Source organism: Saccopteryx bilineata, chromosome 8 (genome assembly GCF_036850765.1).
Source record: "Saccopteryx bilineata isolate mSacBil1 chromosome 8, mSacBil1_pri_phased_curated, whole genome shotgun sequence".
Classification (NCBI taxonomy): Eukaryota; Metazoa; Chordata; class Mammalia; order Chiroptera; family Emballonuridae; genus Saccopteryx; species Saccopteryx bilineata.
The window spans coordinates 9,029,414-9,048,603 of NC_089497.1; the positions used below are offsets into that span (position 1 = coordinate 9,029,414).

The 19,190-nt window shown below is 41.9% G+C and overlaps 1 protein-coding gene across 5 annotated transcripts in view; it reads right to left on the reverse strand.

Annotated features, from left to right (window-relative positions):
- USP25 (ubiquitin specific peptidase 25) overlaps positions 1–19,190 on the reverse strand; it is a 122,129-nt gene that overhangs the window by 20,196 nt on the left and 82,743 nt on the right. For all 5 annotated transcript variants that reach the window (XM_066241917.1, XM_066241916.1, XM_066241918.1 and 2 more), the window contains exons 11-18: positions 18,742–18,869; positions 18,247–18,342; positions 16,963–17,124; positions 15,417–15,640; positions 12,696–12,766; positions 11,803–12,031; positions 10,225–10,425; positions 3,822–3,961 (exon numbers count right to left, since the gene is read on the reverse strand). In XM_066241917.1, the coding sequence (XP_066098014.1) occupies positions 3,822–3,961; positions 10,225–10,425; positions 11,803–12,031; positions 12,696–12,766; positions 15,417–15,640; positions 16,963–17,124; positions 18,247–18,342; positions 18,742–18,869 (1,251 nt within the window). The remainder of the gene's footprint in view (positions 1–3,821; positions 3,962–10,224; positions 10,426–11,802; positions 12,032–12,695; positions 12,767–15,416; positions 15,641–16,962; positions 17,125–18,246; positions 18,343–18,741; positions 18,870–19,190) is intronic.

Sequence of the window (19,190 nt, forward strand, 5' to 3'; positions counted from 1 at the left end):
AAGAACTGAATTAAACAATAAAATAAAATGGCCAAGACTGGCACTGCGCCCTTTAAAAGAAAGATATTTCTAACTAATATTTTTAAGAAAGGTTTCCTCACTTCATTTGAGTCCTCAGTTTTTCAAGAGAAAATAATTAACTAGCACGTTTGTCATGATCACGAGATGAAATCCAGGTAACCCAGTACCTGGTACATAATCACTGTTCTATAAATGACAGGCATTACCAGTCTTACTCCATATTATACTCTTCTGTTACTTTAAATTGCTTACATTTTAATCATTCTAACCTGATATCACCATCACAAATATCCTCTGGAAATAGGCTTGGCCCATAACATTTACTTTAGGATATTAAATTCTTCTAGCATGTCAGAGAGCAATAATTGTCCTAGATCTCCATTCACAAGAATGAATACAAGCAACTAAATTTGAAATTTGTCTGGTCTCTGGTGAAAAATTTCTTAAGAGAGACAATACCGCTTTACGAAGAGAAAATAAAAATGGAAGGCATGCGACAACTGGGAAATGTATGTCTGAGAATACTGATCCTAGATAAAACAACACATTCCCTTTGGGGGGAAATCAATGTTTTATAAACCTTTCCAGTTACCACAGAAGACGGTCAACAGCACAATACCGCTTCATTATGTGGGTAGATGTACACTGCTCACAAAAATGAGGGGATATGTTATTGCTTCATCTTCATTTTGAAACATCCCTATTTTATCTGTAGCAGTGTATTTGCGTGCATGTAACAACTCGGTGGTATTGTTCTCAAGCTGAGGTACTTACGGTACCGTAACATTTTTCACAAAGAATTTCAGGGCTCACTGAAGTAAAGTAGATGTACATTTATCTTTTTTAGTGCCTATTGGTTCCTGTATAAACACCTTAACAAAGGCTGAATTTGAAACGGGGTAAAAACAGATTCCTCAGTTAATAAGCTGTAAAAGTAATTAAAAGACAAAGATTTTTATTGATTGCCTGAAACCCCTTAAATGTATGATTTTTTAAAAAAGTGCTCTCGTGAAAGGGTGGTTAGAAAGCCACATGTCTGCATCCCATCGGCCCCCCTCATACTCTCAGACCTTTTAACCAGTAATTCAACTATGCAGAAACTAAAGAAATAACCTCAGATATAAAAAAGTTTCATTTCTAGCAGCTTACCTAGAATAATGTAAAAGTAGAACTGACTATACAGTGGGGAAATAGGTAAGTAAACAATTTAATCACACGATGAAATAATACTCAACCATTAGATATTTTTTTTTACAGTTTATAGCATTGGAAAACAGTTTGTTATAATGTCAAGTGATCAAGAAAGTGAAGATATGGAATTCCATATGTAGAAACTCAACTTCAAACCTGTATATAAGAATAAGAATGAAAGAAAACATACTAACATATTCACAGTGTTTGACTCTGGATGGTGGGATTATGCATGCCTCTTTCCTGGAGTCTACTTTGCTGTATATTCCAAATGTCCTAAAATATTTCATTTAAATTTAAGGGCATCCTTTGCAGAGTAGATCTCTCTGATTTCTGTGATTCTAAGCTTTTTAGGGAATGCTTGCATGAAGGTTAGAGCTGAAAAGTACTATCTGTAAACTGGTTAGGGTTTAAACAAAAGGAAGCTGACAGCTACTTAAGCATTTTCAGAAAAAAGGATCTGAATTAATCCCACAAGCACTTCCGTTTTATGTGAAAGTAAATTGAGGTTTAGGGACATGAGGCACCTTATTCAAGTGTGCATAGCTGGGAAGAAGTAAAACCAATTTTCAAAAGTCAGGACGATCTAATTCCAGAGTCAGAAGACTCTTTTCATCTCTGCCATTTATTTCTCAAGTGTACCTGTAAATGAGAAAGCCCAGCAGGGCTGGCCATGTTAAGCCACTGACCACGAGACCGAGCACGTGGGCTGCTGCCGACAGCCCTGGCGTGCGACCCCTGAGGCTGCAGGATTTCTGGCGACAGTGGCCCAGACGGCGGTGCTGGTCCGGAATAGAAGCCGGAAGCCGGACGGGAAAATGTCCGCGCCCGCCGCCTGTCGCAGCCCCTCCTCCAGTCAGGGCGAAGCCCAGGGGGCTGGCGTATGAGATGACACCCCCATTAATAAACTAAGCAATCAAAATTTAAGTGCTGATTTCTGTAAATTTAAATAACACATGATGAACCAGACTAAAAATAATAATAAAACATTAATAAAAAAATTTAAAAAGTAATGACTTTTTGGCTTTCTGATACCAATTACAAGGATAGTTATTAACCATAATTATCAGCTCTAAGAAATAAAAAGCCTAATGAGCAAAGGCCCTGGCAAATTAATGTTTTATATCTGGCAAAAATATTTCTTCCTTGTACCTACTTGTCTGTCCCCCCCTCCCCCCAGAAAGAGACAGCCCGCCCACCGGAGACGCATCTCCCAGCAAGCGCTCTATGGTTAGTCCGGGTTCACCTCGAGCTCATTTAGTCTTTAGAGCACTTGCAAAATTTGGATAGATCCAAATTAAAAAAAATATATATATATTACTACATCGTTGTTTTTTTTTGGTGGTAAAATGATATATAGTCAAAATTATTCACAGAAAATGAAATAAAAAAGTAATTTCTGATGAAATAATCAAAGCCTAATTAACACAATACCCTATTAATTGGACAGTTTGGTTTATTGAGGTCTTCTATGAAAGACCTAAGTGCATGCGGCAGGTTACTGTTTAAATTAAGTTCACTTACTAAGTAGATAATTGTGTTGAAAAACTGTATGTCCTGTTCTCTTTAGTTCTCCAGAAGGGGAATCTTTAAATACTAAAACTAGCTATTGAAGCCTGCATCAGAGCTACTTGTGCTCACTAATAAAATAAGACTATGGCAACCGAGTGACTTTATAATACCAAATTCTTGAAATAACATCTCCTTGAATATCATATTCATTGAAAACATAGTGTAATACCGATGTGTTCAATTTATTGTTATAAAAAGACACAACTGCGAACTACCAACAGGAGAATTAGAATGGCAGCTTTGGACAGGACACTATTAAAATATATGTATAGACCATATTGTAAGATCACATTCACCCTAACCTAGGGTGTCTGGCACTTTACTGTTAGACACATTCCATGGAACAAAGAACATTATACCTTATTCCCTACTACTCCCATGTAGTAAGATTAGACAGGGAGGGAGGGGTGAGGGGCAGAGCTGACCGCCGAACATGGATTTCAACTGTGCAGGCCCACTTATATGTGAGTTTCTTTCAATAAATACTGTAGATGTATTTTCTCTTATAATTTTCTTAATAGCATTTTCTTTAGTTTATTTTAAGAATACAGCATATCATATATGTAACATACAAAATATGTCTTAATTGACTGTGTATATAACCAGTAAGGCTATATAATAATACGTTACATAGTCAAGTTGTTGAGGAATCAAGTTATTCATACGTGGGTTTTCTACGGCTCATGGGCTGGTCCCCTAAGGCCCATGGTGTGCAAGAGTTAACCTGTAACGCTAAATGGTCCGGTTCTCCTTTTAAGTTCCTGATCAGATGACCCATTTAGTCTATGATTATAACTGTTCAAAATTCCCTAACAGGAAGACAGAAACATTTTTTTTTAAAGAATCCCTGCTTAAATCACAGCTGAGAAGACGACAGCCTGGGCGTTCCGTGACGCCCCCAGTCGCTGTTCACGCGGAGGGACGAGCCTCCTGTTGGCACCATGTGTCCTGACTCCCAAACAGGCCGCTCTCCGTCCCGTGGCCGGGAAAGGTCACGAACAGGGCTGCGGTCAAAGGGCTGAAAGGAAAGTTCTTACCGACTGCAGAACCGTTTCAGGACCTTTGTCTTCGTGGTCATGGGACGCCTTGGTGATCACGCGAATGGTTTCCTCTTTCAGGTGCTTTGAGAAGTCGCTTCTGGACGGCTGCTCCAGGTACTCGGGCTCTCCGGCTTGCGCTGCGCGGGAAAACAGTCAGTTGTACCGCTAACAGAATCCGGGCAGCTAGCTAAGATGACTCGATTATTTATATCTAATTCAAGGCCAGGCAATAATCAATTTTACTATTTTATATAAAGTGATGTATCCTTCAACACATAGCACGTACCCCAGAATTTACCAAAATTAATAAACCAAAGGACACAGAAGCAATCAAATAAGTACTAAAGAACCCATTATTTATCATACAGAATCCATAATATATTTTCCTGCCATAAGTACCAAAATCTAATTTTGGAAAAACACTAGCATTCTACCAAAAAAGAATGTAGTTTGTACAACAGTCCTGGACTAAGTTTCCACATTGACGGTTTTTCTGGCCACAGTATCCTTTTTGGTACCTAGCTGACAAAACTGTAACCGTGAATGAACCCGACCTTCCTCTCTTTTCTTTGTTTTGTTTTGTGTGTGTGTCTGTGTGTGTATTTTTCTGAATTTAGAAGCGGGGAGGCAGACAGACAGACTCCCCCACTTGCGCCTAACTGGGATCCACCGGCATGCCCACCAGGGGGCGATGCTCTGCCCCTCTGGGGCGTTGCTCCTTTTCAACCAGAGCCATTCTAGCGCCTGAGGCAGAGGCCATGGAGCTATCCTCAGCGCCCGGGCAAACTTTGCTCCAGTGGATCCTTGGCTGCGGGAGGGGAAGAGAGAGACAGAGAGGAAGGAGAGGGGGAGGGGTGGGGAAGCAGATGGGCGCTTCTCCTGTGTGCCCTGGCCGGGAATTGAACCTGGGACTTCCACACTCTGGGCCGATGCTCTACCACTGAGCCAACCCGCCAGGGCCTTCCTCTCTTTTCTGAATCTACCCCAAGTGTTGCCAGAGAAAAAACAATTACAACCTGGCAAACCGGTACCACGGAGACGGCTGTCCCCACAGCAGAGGTCTCCTGCCGGGGCTGCGCTCACCGGGCTGGCTGCAGCAGAGGCCCCCGCACCCTGAGAGGACTGTGAGCCCGCTCCGGGACGGCTTGAAAGTGCTCTACTTCAGCATATTTCCTGGCTGTGCTCTTCAACATCTTAAGAGGACAGTCAACTCCACAACGCCTGGTTTTCTGTTGAAGTGTATGGATCTGCTCTTCAATATTTTAAAAAGCAGCATCTCTTTTCTTCCAGAAGAACCTAAAACCTTGACTTACTGATGAGTCACACTTAGTACATGCAGAGTGAGAAGACTACTCAGAGAGGACTACCTCAAAGATACGCCGCCATCCACTTCTAATTTGTTTAGTTTGGTCTAATACTTTCAGAAGATCAAAGAACACCTGTCTAGCTCTCTCAGGCATGCGTGCATTAGGGTCCTGAATACCCAGTGAAGTAATACGAGGCCGTCTTGCTGACGACGTCCATCCAGGGGTTGCTCTTCCCTGCCTATGAGTGTTCAGCTGTAATTCAAGTCAGCGAGTCCCGAAAAGCAGGCTAAGAGCCACGCTAGGTTGGCTACAGTTACCAGGAGCTTTTAAGGTGTCAGATGCCTGGGCCCTCACAAACCGAATCTCGGGGATGGGGATGGGGGGGGCGGGGCCTTAGAGAGCAGGCAGACCCGAGATCTACCCAGGATGGAGCTCCATCTGCCCCCTTCAACGTCAGCCTGCTGCCCTGACGCACGGTCACCCGGTCACCGTGGCCGCACTCCCGCTCACTGGGGACCACCCCTACGACACCCCACAGAAACCCCCATGGGGAATAAATGCAATTCAGAAAGCACTCAAAGGGCGTCGACCATGTGTCATTTATTGCGCTGGGTTCTAGAGATGTAAACGGAACACCACCCAGGCCCTGTTTAGAGGAACTTGAGAAAACTGAGAACACGGCTCCTCCCACCAGGTCTCACTCCAGGAGCAGCCGGCCCTCCTGAAATACCGGCTGCTCCTTCACGGTCAGACAGTTACTCGTAGGAAAGTCCCAGAGCCAACCCGCATGCACCCCTAGACAAATTAGGAGATCTGATGGGACACATTCCATACCAATATCCATCATTTTGACCATTTTTATTTTTAGTAAAATAGGAGTAACTCAAGTTCAGGCATAGTTCTCTCCTTCTTAGCTTTTCTGATTTATAAATACAGCCGAGAGCCATGATGCTTAATCAGCGGTTCACAAATTATCTGAATCTTTAAAAAAAATAAAAAAAATTTACACTTAGAAAAGTATCTCCCAGGTAATTGTGATATACACACTTAGAGTAAAGACCTGTTTTAGCTCTCCACACACAGGGTCTACGTAAGTTCTCCTTTGTACTAAGCAAATGAGGGAGGTAGCATGAGATCAATCAAACAAGACTTTCCCATCATTTATAACTTCGTTGCAATAAGACAACGAAAGATATTAGAGAAGTGACGGCTGTGGATTTCCCAGTATTTGTGGAACAAATACTGATTTAATTAATACTATATAAGTTAATATTCCTATTGGAACATCCCTCAGAAAAAACGGGAATTTAATAGCTCCTCTATTCCAGTCTTATTGAGAACACTCATAGGCAGGGAAGAGAATCCCTGGATGGATGTCGTCAGCAAGACGGCCTCGTATTATTACTTCACTGGGTATTCAGGACCCTAATGCACGCATGCCTGAGAGAGTTAGACAGGTGTTCTTTGATCTTCTGAAAGTATTAGACCAAACTAAACAAATTACTTGGGAAACTCTGGAGAGAAACAGGAAGAAGATGGCATAGGCATTAAAGCGGAATTTGTCTACTAGTGATAGCAGATAAGTGGTTCCAACAAACACTACAGGAAGTTCCCTGACTCAACTGCAGTATGTTCAATTTCCCTGCACCACAGGACAAAGTTCTCCATATGCTATGGTGGATGATACAGTGACAGAAAACAGTCTTCTACACGGTAACCTCACACCCCCAGTCTACAGTTAGGCACGTCCTCTTTCCACTAACTCGGACAAAGTGCGTATTCCTCGCACTGCTGTGGACGGGATGTTGCCTCAGCGCGGGACCTCTGCCGCTTTCTAAACCCCACGCTGGGAGGTAAGGATGGTAACACAGGTGAGCTGCCCGTTTCAATCTCTTTATTTTTTAGTTATTCTAGCTCCTCTCTGAAATATTTGTATTCTCTTCAAGTTTTTTTATTTTTTAATACTAAAGAGAGAGACATGAACATATATGCCCAATACCTACTACTGAATTGTTCAAAATGATGAAACAGCTCATGAAGTAGATGGTGGAACAAACTGATCAGGAAAAAAGGGCATATAGACATGGCCTTTTATTTTTAAAAATAATTTGTTTACTAATTTTTTAGAGAGAGGAAAGCAGAGGAAAGAAGAGAGGGAGAGGGAGAAATATCGATGTATCGTTCCACCCATTGATGCGTTCACTGCTTGCTTCTTGTATGAGCCCTGACCGGGGATCGAACCTGCGACCGCGGCATATTAGGGTGATGCTCTACCAACTGAGCTACCCGGCCAGGGCCAGACGAGGCCTTTCCATCAGAGAAAACAGAAGGGGACAAAGGTAAACAGCGGGCACAGCTGGCTAGGGAATTAATTCTGTCCACTTAGGTGGGAACAGGCATGAGTGCGACTTTAGTAAAAATAAAATGTGTTAAATCTGTAAACTTAGACGGCCTTGTGAAATACAGACCGGATGAAGAGGAGAATACTACGGAATTTGGTATTTTTGGTGCCATCAAATATAGATGAACCAAGAACAGAGCCGAAGCTTAACCGATGAGCGGAGGCTTCACCTCCCGCTGAGCGCGAGGTACCACAACCCAACGCCAGTGACGCGGCCCCGCAGCCCCGCCCTGCTAGCAGAGAACAGCCTGGCGGTGGGGTGGTGGGGCGTGAGGGCGGGGGAAGAGCGGCCAGCGGCTGCGCCCGGGGCAGGGCGGGGGAAGAGCGGCCAGCGGCTGCGCCCGGGGCAGGGCGGGGGAAGAGCGGCCAGCGGCTGCGCCCGGGGCAGGGCGGGGGAAGAGCGGCCAGCGGCTGCGCCCGGGGCAGGGCGAGGGAAGAGCGGCCAGCGGCTGCGCCCGGGGCAGGGCGAGGGAAGGGCTTTGGGCGGGAGGGCAGACACAGAAGACAAGGACGGAAGTCACAACTGGATGGAACTGGCTGACACTGAAAGGAAATACCATGTCGTCGCTACATTGTGACTGGAGCTCAGAAACCTCTTGATGTCTACCGAGCGACTTCACCTCGCACTGCAGTGGACGGGTCGCTGTAACGGAGTGCACTGCGGTGGGACCGGAGCCACCGCGGGCTCCACACAGCGGCCCTGGAGGTATGGAAAGAGAGCGGCCTGCTCACCACGCCAGAGCGCACCAGCAGGCAGTGGTGCTATTCAGCTACGCTGTGTGGCACTGACGCATCAAAACACCGGTACCTTCCTGACCAGGCCGTGGCGCAGTGGATAGAGCGTCGGACTGGGATGCGGAGGACCCAGGTTCGATACCTCAAGGTCGCCGGCTTGAGCGTGGGCTCATCTGGTTTGAGCAAAAGGCTCACCAGCTTGGACCCAAGGTCGCTGGCTCCAGCAGGGGGTTACTCGGTCTGCTGAAGGCCCGCGGTCAAGGCACATATGAGAAAGCAATCAATGAACAACTAAGGTGTCACAACGCGCAACAAAAAACTAATGACTGATGCTTCTCATCTCTCTCTGTTCCTGTCTATTTGTCCCTGTCTGTCCCTCTCTCTGACTCACTCTCTGTCTCTGTTAAAAATAAAAAAACAACAAAACAAAAGAAACACTGGTACCTTTGCTGGCATACTAACAACATCTTGCTTGGTCTTTTATAAATTCTAAATCAATGACTCTTCATATCAAGATCAAGGACTCAACTATTCAATTTACATGAAGACAATTTACAAGCCTGGACAGAGAGCTGTGTGTTCCTGCATCGGCCACAATCCCGTAAGGTGGTGCCGTCCGTCCCCACCGAAAGCATGATGCCTTCTGAAGTTCCAATGACAGTGCTAAAACCCACCTAGGTACCACTGCATGGACATCTGTCCGTAAAAGCAGAAATGAAACACACACCTAACACGCTTCCTCAACAACCCAAAACAGAACAAGCAGACCTTGCAAAAAGAAAGGTCAAACAAACAAAAAATCCACGTATGAGAAAAGTGTGTTTAGTTTATCTGTTCTCATTTCCCCACTACCACAGAGAAATAGCACTTTTTCTATAATAGGAAATATATGTCCCTAAAACATACTCACAATTCACTGATGATGAAATTAATCTTAAAAAAATCAGGAGACAGGTCCTGGCTGGTTGGCTCAGTGGTAGAGCACTGATCCAAAGTGTAGAAGTCCCGGGGTTGATTCCCGGTCAGGGCACACAAGAGAAGTGTCCATCTGCTTCTCCACCCCTCCCCCTCTCCTTCCTCTCTCTCTCCCCCCCACCCCCTCCTGCAGCCAAGGCTCCATTCGAGCAAAGTTGACCTGGGCACTAAGGATGGCTCTGTGGCCTCCGCCTCAGGCGCTAGAATGGCTCCAGTTGCAATGGAGCAATGTCCCAGATGGTCAAAGCATCGCCCCCTAGTGGGCATGCCGGGTGGTTTCTGGTCGGATGCACGTGGGAGTTTGTCTGCCTGCCTCCTGGCTTCTTACTTCAGAAAATTACAAAAAAACAGAAAGGCTAATGTATGTTCTTCTTGTTTCCATAAATCGGTTATCAAACAAACATAATTTTAAGTTAATAAAACTGTAACTGGAACTAGTTTCATTTTTTGAAAAAAACTCACTCGTGGGGGTCAGCAAGCATGAACAAACTCACTACTCAAAGGGTTAACTATATATTGTGCTTTTGGCTAATTCTGTCTTTAATTTTAATAATAAAAATCAAGTACACAAATTGGAGTATACTCAAAATATAAAAATCACTCAAGTTCGTTTGACTGATAGCTTTAGTGAACTGGTTTGGATCAGTTTTTGCTTTCCCAGCTTTTCCAAGCCTCCTGCCAAGCAGGATCAAGCCCAGTCAAAGGGGAGGGCAGCAGAGGAAGAGGGCGCAGACAGGCGCTTGGCAGCCGGAACAACCCCCGCCCTGTTCAAGGGTCCCCTGGACACGCCCACACTGGTGTCCGGCAAAGGGGTCAACAAAAGGTGATGTGTGGCTCTCTTGAAGTGATGGAATTTCGGATCATTCTTCCTCGCTTCTTCATACTTCAAGAAGAATCAGTTTGGTTTATAGTCAATAAGCATCTCAACTGATAATAAAATATGATATGGATGATAAAATGCGGTTTAATACAATGGACTCACCTGTTGTCACAGCAGACTCTGACTCCCTCAATTTCTGGGATGCTGCCAGTTTTTCCTGCAGCGCCTTCTGGGCAACCTGTGTGTCCCATTCTTCCAGCTCTTTTTCAAAGCGCTGGTTGTCTTCCTCCACAAAATCTCTCAAGTCCGGCGGTAATGTTTCTATGCCAACAAGGGCTTGCCCAGTTTCCTTATTAAACTCCTCTGCAAATTATAGTTCAAAGACCAATAAAAAATTAAAAATTAAAGGAAAAATGCAAAGCTTAAAATAGAATGCATTTCAAAAGGCATTTAAAATATGAATTATTACCAAGTTAGCAAGTCAGCATTACCCCAAAATGAAAAGAAAACTTACACAAATGCTCAGAAAAGTAATGATGCAAATAGTTGATAATACATTATATGTCATGTTCTCAGCTTTCACTTTTAAATTCAACAAGATATACAAAGGCAGCGCTGCCACTCAAACACTGACAGAAATACTACCTTCTCCACTACAAGAAAATACAAGGTGTCTGATTATTCCTGGAGGACCACCTGTCACAAGAGGAGAAGTAACCCGTAACCTTACTAAGCTCAGAACAGAACTAAAATTCTCTTTCATCGGAGGCAGTTAAGTATAGCAATATATGGATATGCAATCTGAAAACTAATCAACACAGCAAGATTTTTTAAAAAACATGGCATAAATATGATTTAAAAGAGCTACTCAACTTCTACTCCACGCACACAAAAGAAATTTTAGGTTTAGTTATGTAAGTGCACCGCCCAGCTAGTTTTGCTGAATAATTAAATACAAAAGGAAAGTTAACTTTATCACTTTCAACAATCCTTCCTTGTTTTTTAAATGCAAAGCCTGTATCAGAATACAAAAATTAAAAAGATTAAGACACAGTATGACATGGTCGCTGGATTCGAGCAGATCAGAGTGAAGTGGGAAAGACAAGTGAACATTCGATCGGTGCCCGACAAATGTAGGTGAGCACACAGCAGGGTCCGGGGAAGACAAGGAAAACTCGGCAGAGCAAAGGACGCTTACACTGAAAACCAACAGCTGAGCAGGAATTAGGCAGAAGCAGCAAGAAGTAAGAATGTTATCGGAAAAAAATAAAAAACATGAGAACGTATAGATATAAACGTGTGAGTAAAGTGATTTGGTGTGAGCAGAATACAGCAAGTTCAAATATCAGATTGAAATGGACAAACGGTCATAAATGAGGCTGGAGAGACTGTCGGAGGCCAGAAAACAGAGGTCTTAGATGTCAGGGTCCCGACTAGGAGTCAATATGTAATGTAGTCATTACAGAATGTCAAGCAAGGAGAAACACGTCAGATTTACATTTCATAATAGTTAATAAGTAGCTAACTTCAAGTAAAACATATATTCCAATTCTTAGCCCTGGTCATGTTACTTTTCGATTCCAGTAATACGGAATCTCAATAAGCCAACAGCATTTCCTAATCCTATCCATCACTCTCTGGGTGAATTATACTGAACTAATCACGCCAGAGACCGGAGTCACAGGCAAGGGCTACTTATTGAAAAACAGACACCATACCCTATATATTCCACAGTCTCACCTTGTATTAAGAATTGCGCCTTGTCGTTTATGTACATTAAGCAGTATGCACTGGCATTTCTATAACCACCAAAAGAGTCCCTCACAAGCTCTTCCCACGATGATTTGGTCACCGCGATATCATTGTACTTCATCCACCTGTTCTCACGGTGATCAAAAATGTATGCCCAGTAGTGCCCGGCGTTTGCTTGGCCCTCATGAACTAGAACAGCGTGTAAGCGGTAAGGAACCTAAACGGAAAACAGAAGGGCGAAGGAGCAGTCACACAGTCAGTCTATTATCCCACCTTCCAGGAAACCCACAAAGTAGGCGACTGGGCATAGCACAGGAGCCTGTGTTTCTTAACACGAGGATACTGGCAGAGGTTCAAACTTTGAAAAAAATTAAACTACAAAGTAATAAAAAAAAGGGAAGATAAGCTCAAGACACGGAGAGCAGACAGGTGTGTAAACTGGGGGGATTCTCAAAACCTGGAAACTGTATTTGTTGACCTATTTATTTCTTTTGAATAAAGAACTTAGGAATATTTTTATATAGCACATGATTTGTCTAAACCTTTTCAATTATAAACGGATGGCTGAGTTTACCAGAATGGCTTCTTCTAGCCTACCAGGACTCAGAACAGAATTGAGCCCATACTTTCTTCCTCAGAATACCTTGAACAGCCTTGGAATTCTCCCAGGGTTTTATTTTTAAGACACTAAGAAAAATGCTGATAAATTTTATTATAGAATAATAAAGAGTAAGCAATGAATTCAGTATGAGAACAGAACTGAAAGGGGGAAAATATTATTTAAGCTCAGCAATTTTATAACAAAACATGTAAGAAGAATTTGCTTAGGATAGATGAAGATAAATAAAAATATGTCAATAATTTTTATAATGCCAACTTACCTGGATCATAGACTTGTCGGAGTACATCAGCTCAACTGTCCGATGGATTCGGGATATGCTTTCCTGCAAATCTAAGAACAGGAGAGGTCATTCACGGCTAAAATCCAGTATGTTTCTACTGAGACTTATCAGAAAGAGATCACAGGTTTTCATATCAATATGTCAGAAAAATAATAAAAAATTCCTAAAACAGTTCTTAAAAACATTACTACCTCGAGTCTATATAAAAATATAGTTCCCCTTAATAAAAGATACAGCACAAATTCATCATTAAAAACCAAAACAAGTACGGTTCATTTAGAAAATGTGTGGAACCAATAAAACTGAACTTTGTCCATATGTATAAAAAAGGTTTCAATGAACACTCAAGCCAACCTCCCTTACACATTCATATGAAACAAAAACTTTAGAACAAAATAAAACAACTTCACCACATATCTGATATAAATACACAGGTGAATAAAATCCACTATAATCACCAATCAAGTTCTGAGACTTCCATTACTTATTATTTTTAATTCTAGTAGAAATCTATCCTAAAAAATTATTCAGACAGTGATGTTCACAGCTATATAGTCCATATAATTGATAAAAAAACAGAAAACAACCTTTATCTGTCAATAGAGAAATGGTTAATTATAGTATAATGGCATAACCACGCGAGACTATGAATTTGATTCACAAGTGTGTCAACACAACACTATTTGCTGTATCAATACAAAAATTAAATAAATTACATCACACTTATATGTTGAGATATTGTACAATACTGTAGTTTAAAAAGCAATGCTAACAACTAATATCAATGGGGATGAAAAAATAACACAAATAGTCCTAGAAAAATCTTCTCTAATCCACATTATCATGGGTATAAAACTTTACCACACGAAGGTTGCCCAAGGCCCTCCAACTTAAAATGGCCCAAAGTGGGTTCATCCCATCATATTCCTCCCTCTTCCCCAGGGACAGCGACCTGCTCACCCACCAGTCTGCCTTCCTCTAACCTGCATTCTAGCTAGATACGTATTCGTACCATTATGAATGACTGTTCTAGCTACTTAGTTATTCGTACCATTATGACTGTTCTAGCTACTTAGTTATCCGTGCCATTATGACTGTTCTGGCTACTTAGTTATTTGCAACATTATGAATGACCGTTCTGGCTACTTAGTTATTCGTACCATTATGACTGTTCTAGCTACTTAGTTATTCGTAACATTATGAATTACCGTTCTTGCTACTTAGTTATTTGTACCATTATGAATGACCGTTCTGGCTACTTAGTTATTTGTACCATTATGAATGACTGTTCCAGCAACTTAGTTATTCCTACCATTATGAATGACCGTTCTGGCTACTTATTCGTGCCATTATGAATTACTGTTCTGGCTACTTAGTTATTTGTATCATTATGAATGACCGTTCTAGCTTAGTTATTCGTACCATTATGAATGACCAATGGTACCAATGATCCTTGATGTCTCCCTCTCACCTCCTGTCAGTGACCTACATCTGCCTGTGGTCTCCAAAGGGCATTTCAAATCCGTTCATTTCTTTCCTCCCTCAAGGAAAAAGCTTCCTAGCGCCCACCCTTCTGAATGTAATCTCATAAAAAGTAAACACAACCTGCCCAGTCCAGTAGAAAGTGATCCCAACCCTAGCACAGTGTTCAGGGAAAACGATGTGCTTAATTAATTTGTGCTAAAAAAAAAGGAAATATTAAAAAATTCCCTTATATATAAAAAGTACTAAGAGGAATCTTTAGTTACTAATGCTAACTGCTGGTCATCAGCAGACCCTCTAGTAAATTAAGATTGTTCTTTATTCACATATTGTCCATAAAGAATCAAGTGGGGCACATAAAATCTAACACTTGATATTACTGAATATAGTTCCAACCTTTTAATATAAAACAGTAGTAATTTTTAAATTTAAATCTTTAATTAAAAAAAAAAATCCCAGATTTTTCCTTGTACCATGGGTCAATAAAATTGGGAGAAGACTGGGGCAGTCATTGGGTGTTGTATTTTTGATACGTAAGAAAAAAATTACAGTCAAATCTACCATAAAATATTAATGCCAGTTCATTAAAAACAAAAAAAGATTTGAGCAACAGTAAATTAGGAAGGAGATGATTTTGAAATAAAGGGAAGTTCCTTCCCAGAAAGGACGGACGGCCACCAAACCCCAGCACGCACACGCCCCACCCCCGCCCCGGAGAGCACTGTCCTTTTTGCTCATGGTGCTACATGCCAGTTAAAACTCACTCAGGCCGGCACTGAGCTTGGGTCATATCTGGACATCTTGTTAGAGCAGATTAAAAAGTAGAATTCACATTTCTCATTCCTCGATCTGAAGAAAATATTTTTATCACCTGGACTTTGTACAAACATCAGGGTAAGCTTGTCATTTCTTATGAACAAAATAGGACGCTGTACGATGTTTCTCCAACAGAGTGGCTGTGAGCACCAGCTCGGTGTAAACTCAGAGCCCGAAACTAGAAGATCAGACCAGCTGCTAGGCCATTAATCAGCTAGGTAATCCAGGGAAGACCATAAAAACGGGATGCCAGACTAGTGTATCTTTTAGAATACCCTTTCTAGAAGAAGAAAACAACCACAAACTTCATAATATTTGCATACGGAATCCAGAGAGATGACTGTTTTCCATTTCATCTTCGTAGGTGCCCATCCGAGGACAGCACGCCCTGAGCAGCCTCACCTCTGGTGTCGTTCTCGATCTCCGTCCTCCAGCGGTGTAAGCAGCTCTCTAGCACCGAGAGCTCGTCCTCCGTGATGTGTCTGGGCGCCGGGTGCATGGGCAGGTCTGGCGGCACCCGGGACTGCGTGAACGGCTTGTGAATGACTGCCCGGGTGGGCAGGGTGGCCGGGGCCGGGGCCGTGCCGGGCAGTTCTGAGGAAGGCAGTCCCTGCTGCTCTGCCGTGCTGCATTTGTAAAGCAGAAAATATTATGAAGCTTTCCAAACTGAGGCTCTGGACAAAGACTGTGCCAAACACAGCACTAAGCTAGCTCGTAATTTCAACAAGGAAAGGGCTTTAAAAAAAGAGAGAGACATGGATTACTCTAATATCCTAATGAGATCCTTAACATAGGACATTTTTTTTAACAAATTGGTTTTTAAAAATTATTTTTATTTATTTATTCATTTTAAAGGAGAGAGAGAGAGAGAGAGAGAGAGAGAGAGAAGAGGGAGAAGCAGGAAGCTTCAACTCCCATATGTGCCTTGACCAGACAAGCCCAGGGTTTTGAACCGGCAACCTCAGCGTTCCAGGTCGACGCTTGATCCACTGCGCCACCACAGGTCAGGCCGAGGGCTACATTATTATAAGGAAGAGATTGTGGCTTTAGAGTAGAAATGTGGCTTAATCATATTTACTTTAAAAAACCCCAACATGACCTGGCCATCATGTGATTCATTCTGGTCCAGACAGTAAAACCCTGTGTGTCACTTGGGATGGTCAGCTCCCCTCTAGGAAATGGGAGTTAGCAGCAGTCACAGAGTTTTCAAGTTCAAAGAAGCCTATGGGTCCCTGGTATGAGATAGAGCTCTCTGAAAGATGGGGCAAGGCCGTGCTTACCTGTGTCTGCCCCATGCTTGGCCCAGAGGAGGAAGAGGAGCAAAGATGGGCTTCAGGCCTGCAGCCGGCCTGGGACTCTGCCCCTGTGCGCAAGGCCATTGAGGGGTGGAGGGTGGAAATCAGCAGTCTGTCTTTCTGGCTTGGGCCTGAGCCTGGGATAAGGCCAGCTTGCTGGAGGGGCTTTTTGTTAACTGCTGCCCCAGCTCTGGGGCAGGAGCCCACATGTCAGCACCTGCTCCCCCTGCCATCCCTACGGGGACTTCTCTCTCCCCAGAGGAAAAAAAAAGAAAAAAAAAATCCCAACAAATCTGACGTGGACCAAAATTATAAAGACCTTCTCTTGCTAATAAATACTAGCTTACATCATAGGAAAAATAATTGAATTTAACAGTATTATTTTCATGAATAAAAAGGTTGGAACCAACATACTAAAAAACAACCTAAAGTATAACTCTGAATAGGAAAAAAATATGAAGAATTCAATCCACAACCAGAGTATCTATTGAAACAATGAAATAAGAAAGCACCCAGGAGACATGTCATGTTCTAAGTGGATCTAACCTTTTTAGAGTTCATTAAAATCAGTCACAACAGCGGCAGCTTGTAAAATCTTCTCCAAAGGGTGTCAATTACATTACTAGGTCTTTTGTGTGGAAACAGCCGTTTACCTGGGTAAGGCCTGTGCTGGGATGGAGCCACCAGGCGGGGGGTTGGCGTCAATGTCGTCAATGGGAGAAGTGCAGACGGGTTTACTGGAGGCAAACTCCAGCGCGTACTGCAGAACATCGACCAACGGAAACCGTTTGGGACCCGAACCGTAGCTTAAATATCTGTTAACCATGAAAGGTATGAAGCAGCTTTCATTGGTATATAAAGCGAAATGATTTTAAAGTAATCTTTACAAAACATGGTGCAGATACTTCCGTGATTTCTCTCAACCATGAAACGCATTTTCAAATGAAGACACTAAGACTCCAAATATACATTCAAGAAATAAATGAAATGTTCTCCAAAGAGAGGAAACGGAAGCGAAAGAAGACTGAAGGTGTGGATCCACTGTTACAAATTTTCAATGCTGCTCTGACTGGTCACCCAACAGGAAAATGAAAACTGACAGTTTCGTCCCCTGTGACTATTTCTATTTTTAGATCTGTCCTCCGGTTTCATGGTGACTAATATGATCTTCCTTTTTTACTTCTTCTTATTTTTCAACATAATGACTGATATGTTTTAAGGTAAAGAACTATTGAAACATTATTTTTGTACAAAAGCATGTTAGGGTAGTCATTTTCAAATTAGCACTAAAACAAGGGAATGAAGTTTAGATCACAGTTGCAAACTGACGTCTCCCAGGTCTCATTTCAGTCTGCGGTCTTCTATCCGAACTACAGAACATCTGAGAGTCTAGACTGGGGCTGTTCCTGGAAACAATATGATGCTCTAGATGATAGAAGATGGTATCTATCATGACCCCACCCACCCCACCAGGGTAGGTGACAGCCACTCCCTCTCCATGGGTGCTCTGCAGGCAACCCCTGCCCACCACTTCTATTTGACTTGCTCCCCTTTGTTATCAAGTCTTGATGAGGCTCTGGCAGGCATGCGAATCTGTATCGTCCGTGTTAAGGCGGAAAACTCAGTCACATTCATCTTCATGGAAACCTCAAGAATAACATTTAGCTCCATGAAAGACGAAAACTCAACTCTAAATTAGTTTATAGCTATTTTAGGACCATAAGCATTATCTGTTGTTTATGAGAACTAAAACAATCTTCTAATGCCAACTAAAACTGTTTTAAACTTCTAACAGAATTCAAAACTAAACTATCCAAGAAAAATATCAATTCAGAATGATTACTCCTAGAATCCCAAGTTATTCAAGAAAAATGTAAAATTATAGACTTGAGATAATCACTAAAAATATGAATTTTCATAGTTAGTGTGTGTAATACCTTTCTAGTCTTTGTTGTAATACTGTAAGGTAATCTTTTAGTCTTTTGATCTCTTCCCTCTTAATTCTTGTTATTTCTCTGTTTCTATGCATGTATCTATCAGGAAAAAGAAAAATAACAATCATTAGTATTTCTAAATATCATGGAAGTAGATACAGTATTAAATCTAGACAATACCACAGAAGATCAATTCATTCAGAATTTTATAATAAATATCAGACAGTATAAAATAGTATTTTTAAAAATTCTGATGAGATTATAATAGGAGAAATAATAATCTTTTAAAAACTTCCTTATAACATTATTTCCAGTAACTATACCTTACTAAATAGAAAAAAACCCTGAACACTTTTCTTGACAAATGCTACTAGATATACTGTGCAAAAAGTAAAGATTAATTGGAAAGAGATTAAGCAAAATTCTTTTCTAAACGCAGTATCTTCACTTGGTGACTAAACCGTTTAAAATTAAGTCATGCCATATGCCCCACCATACCTGTCCAGATATAATACTTGAGGAAATTCTAATTTGTTGTGAATTTTTTCTGGTCTTCCCAATGCCTGATTAAATTCAAATCTTGACAATTCAAATGTTAACACAGGCGGTAGTTCGGTAAACCAATGCTGAAAGAAAACAATAATTAAAAACCTTCATCTGGCCTTTCTGTTTTCCCCATTCTGATTTCAGTCCCAGGACACCAGCAATGGCATTTTCACACACATCGCCACAGCTGACATCACAGGGAAGTGATTCGGTGTGGTATTTAGAATAAAACTCAACAATTCTTCCTAAAAATTTTCACACCTCTTGAAAATTCCAAGGATGAGGATAGCATACAGCCACGAAAAAGAAAAGAATCTTTTAAGAACTCTTCTTTCATCATAATTTTTTTTTTTTTAATGACAGAGAGAGAGTCAAAGAGAGGGAGAGATAGGGACAGACAG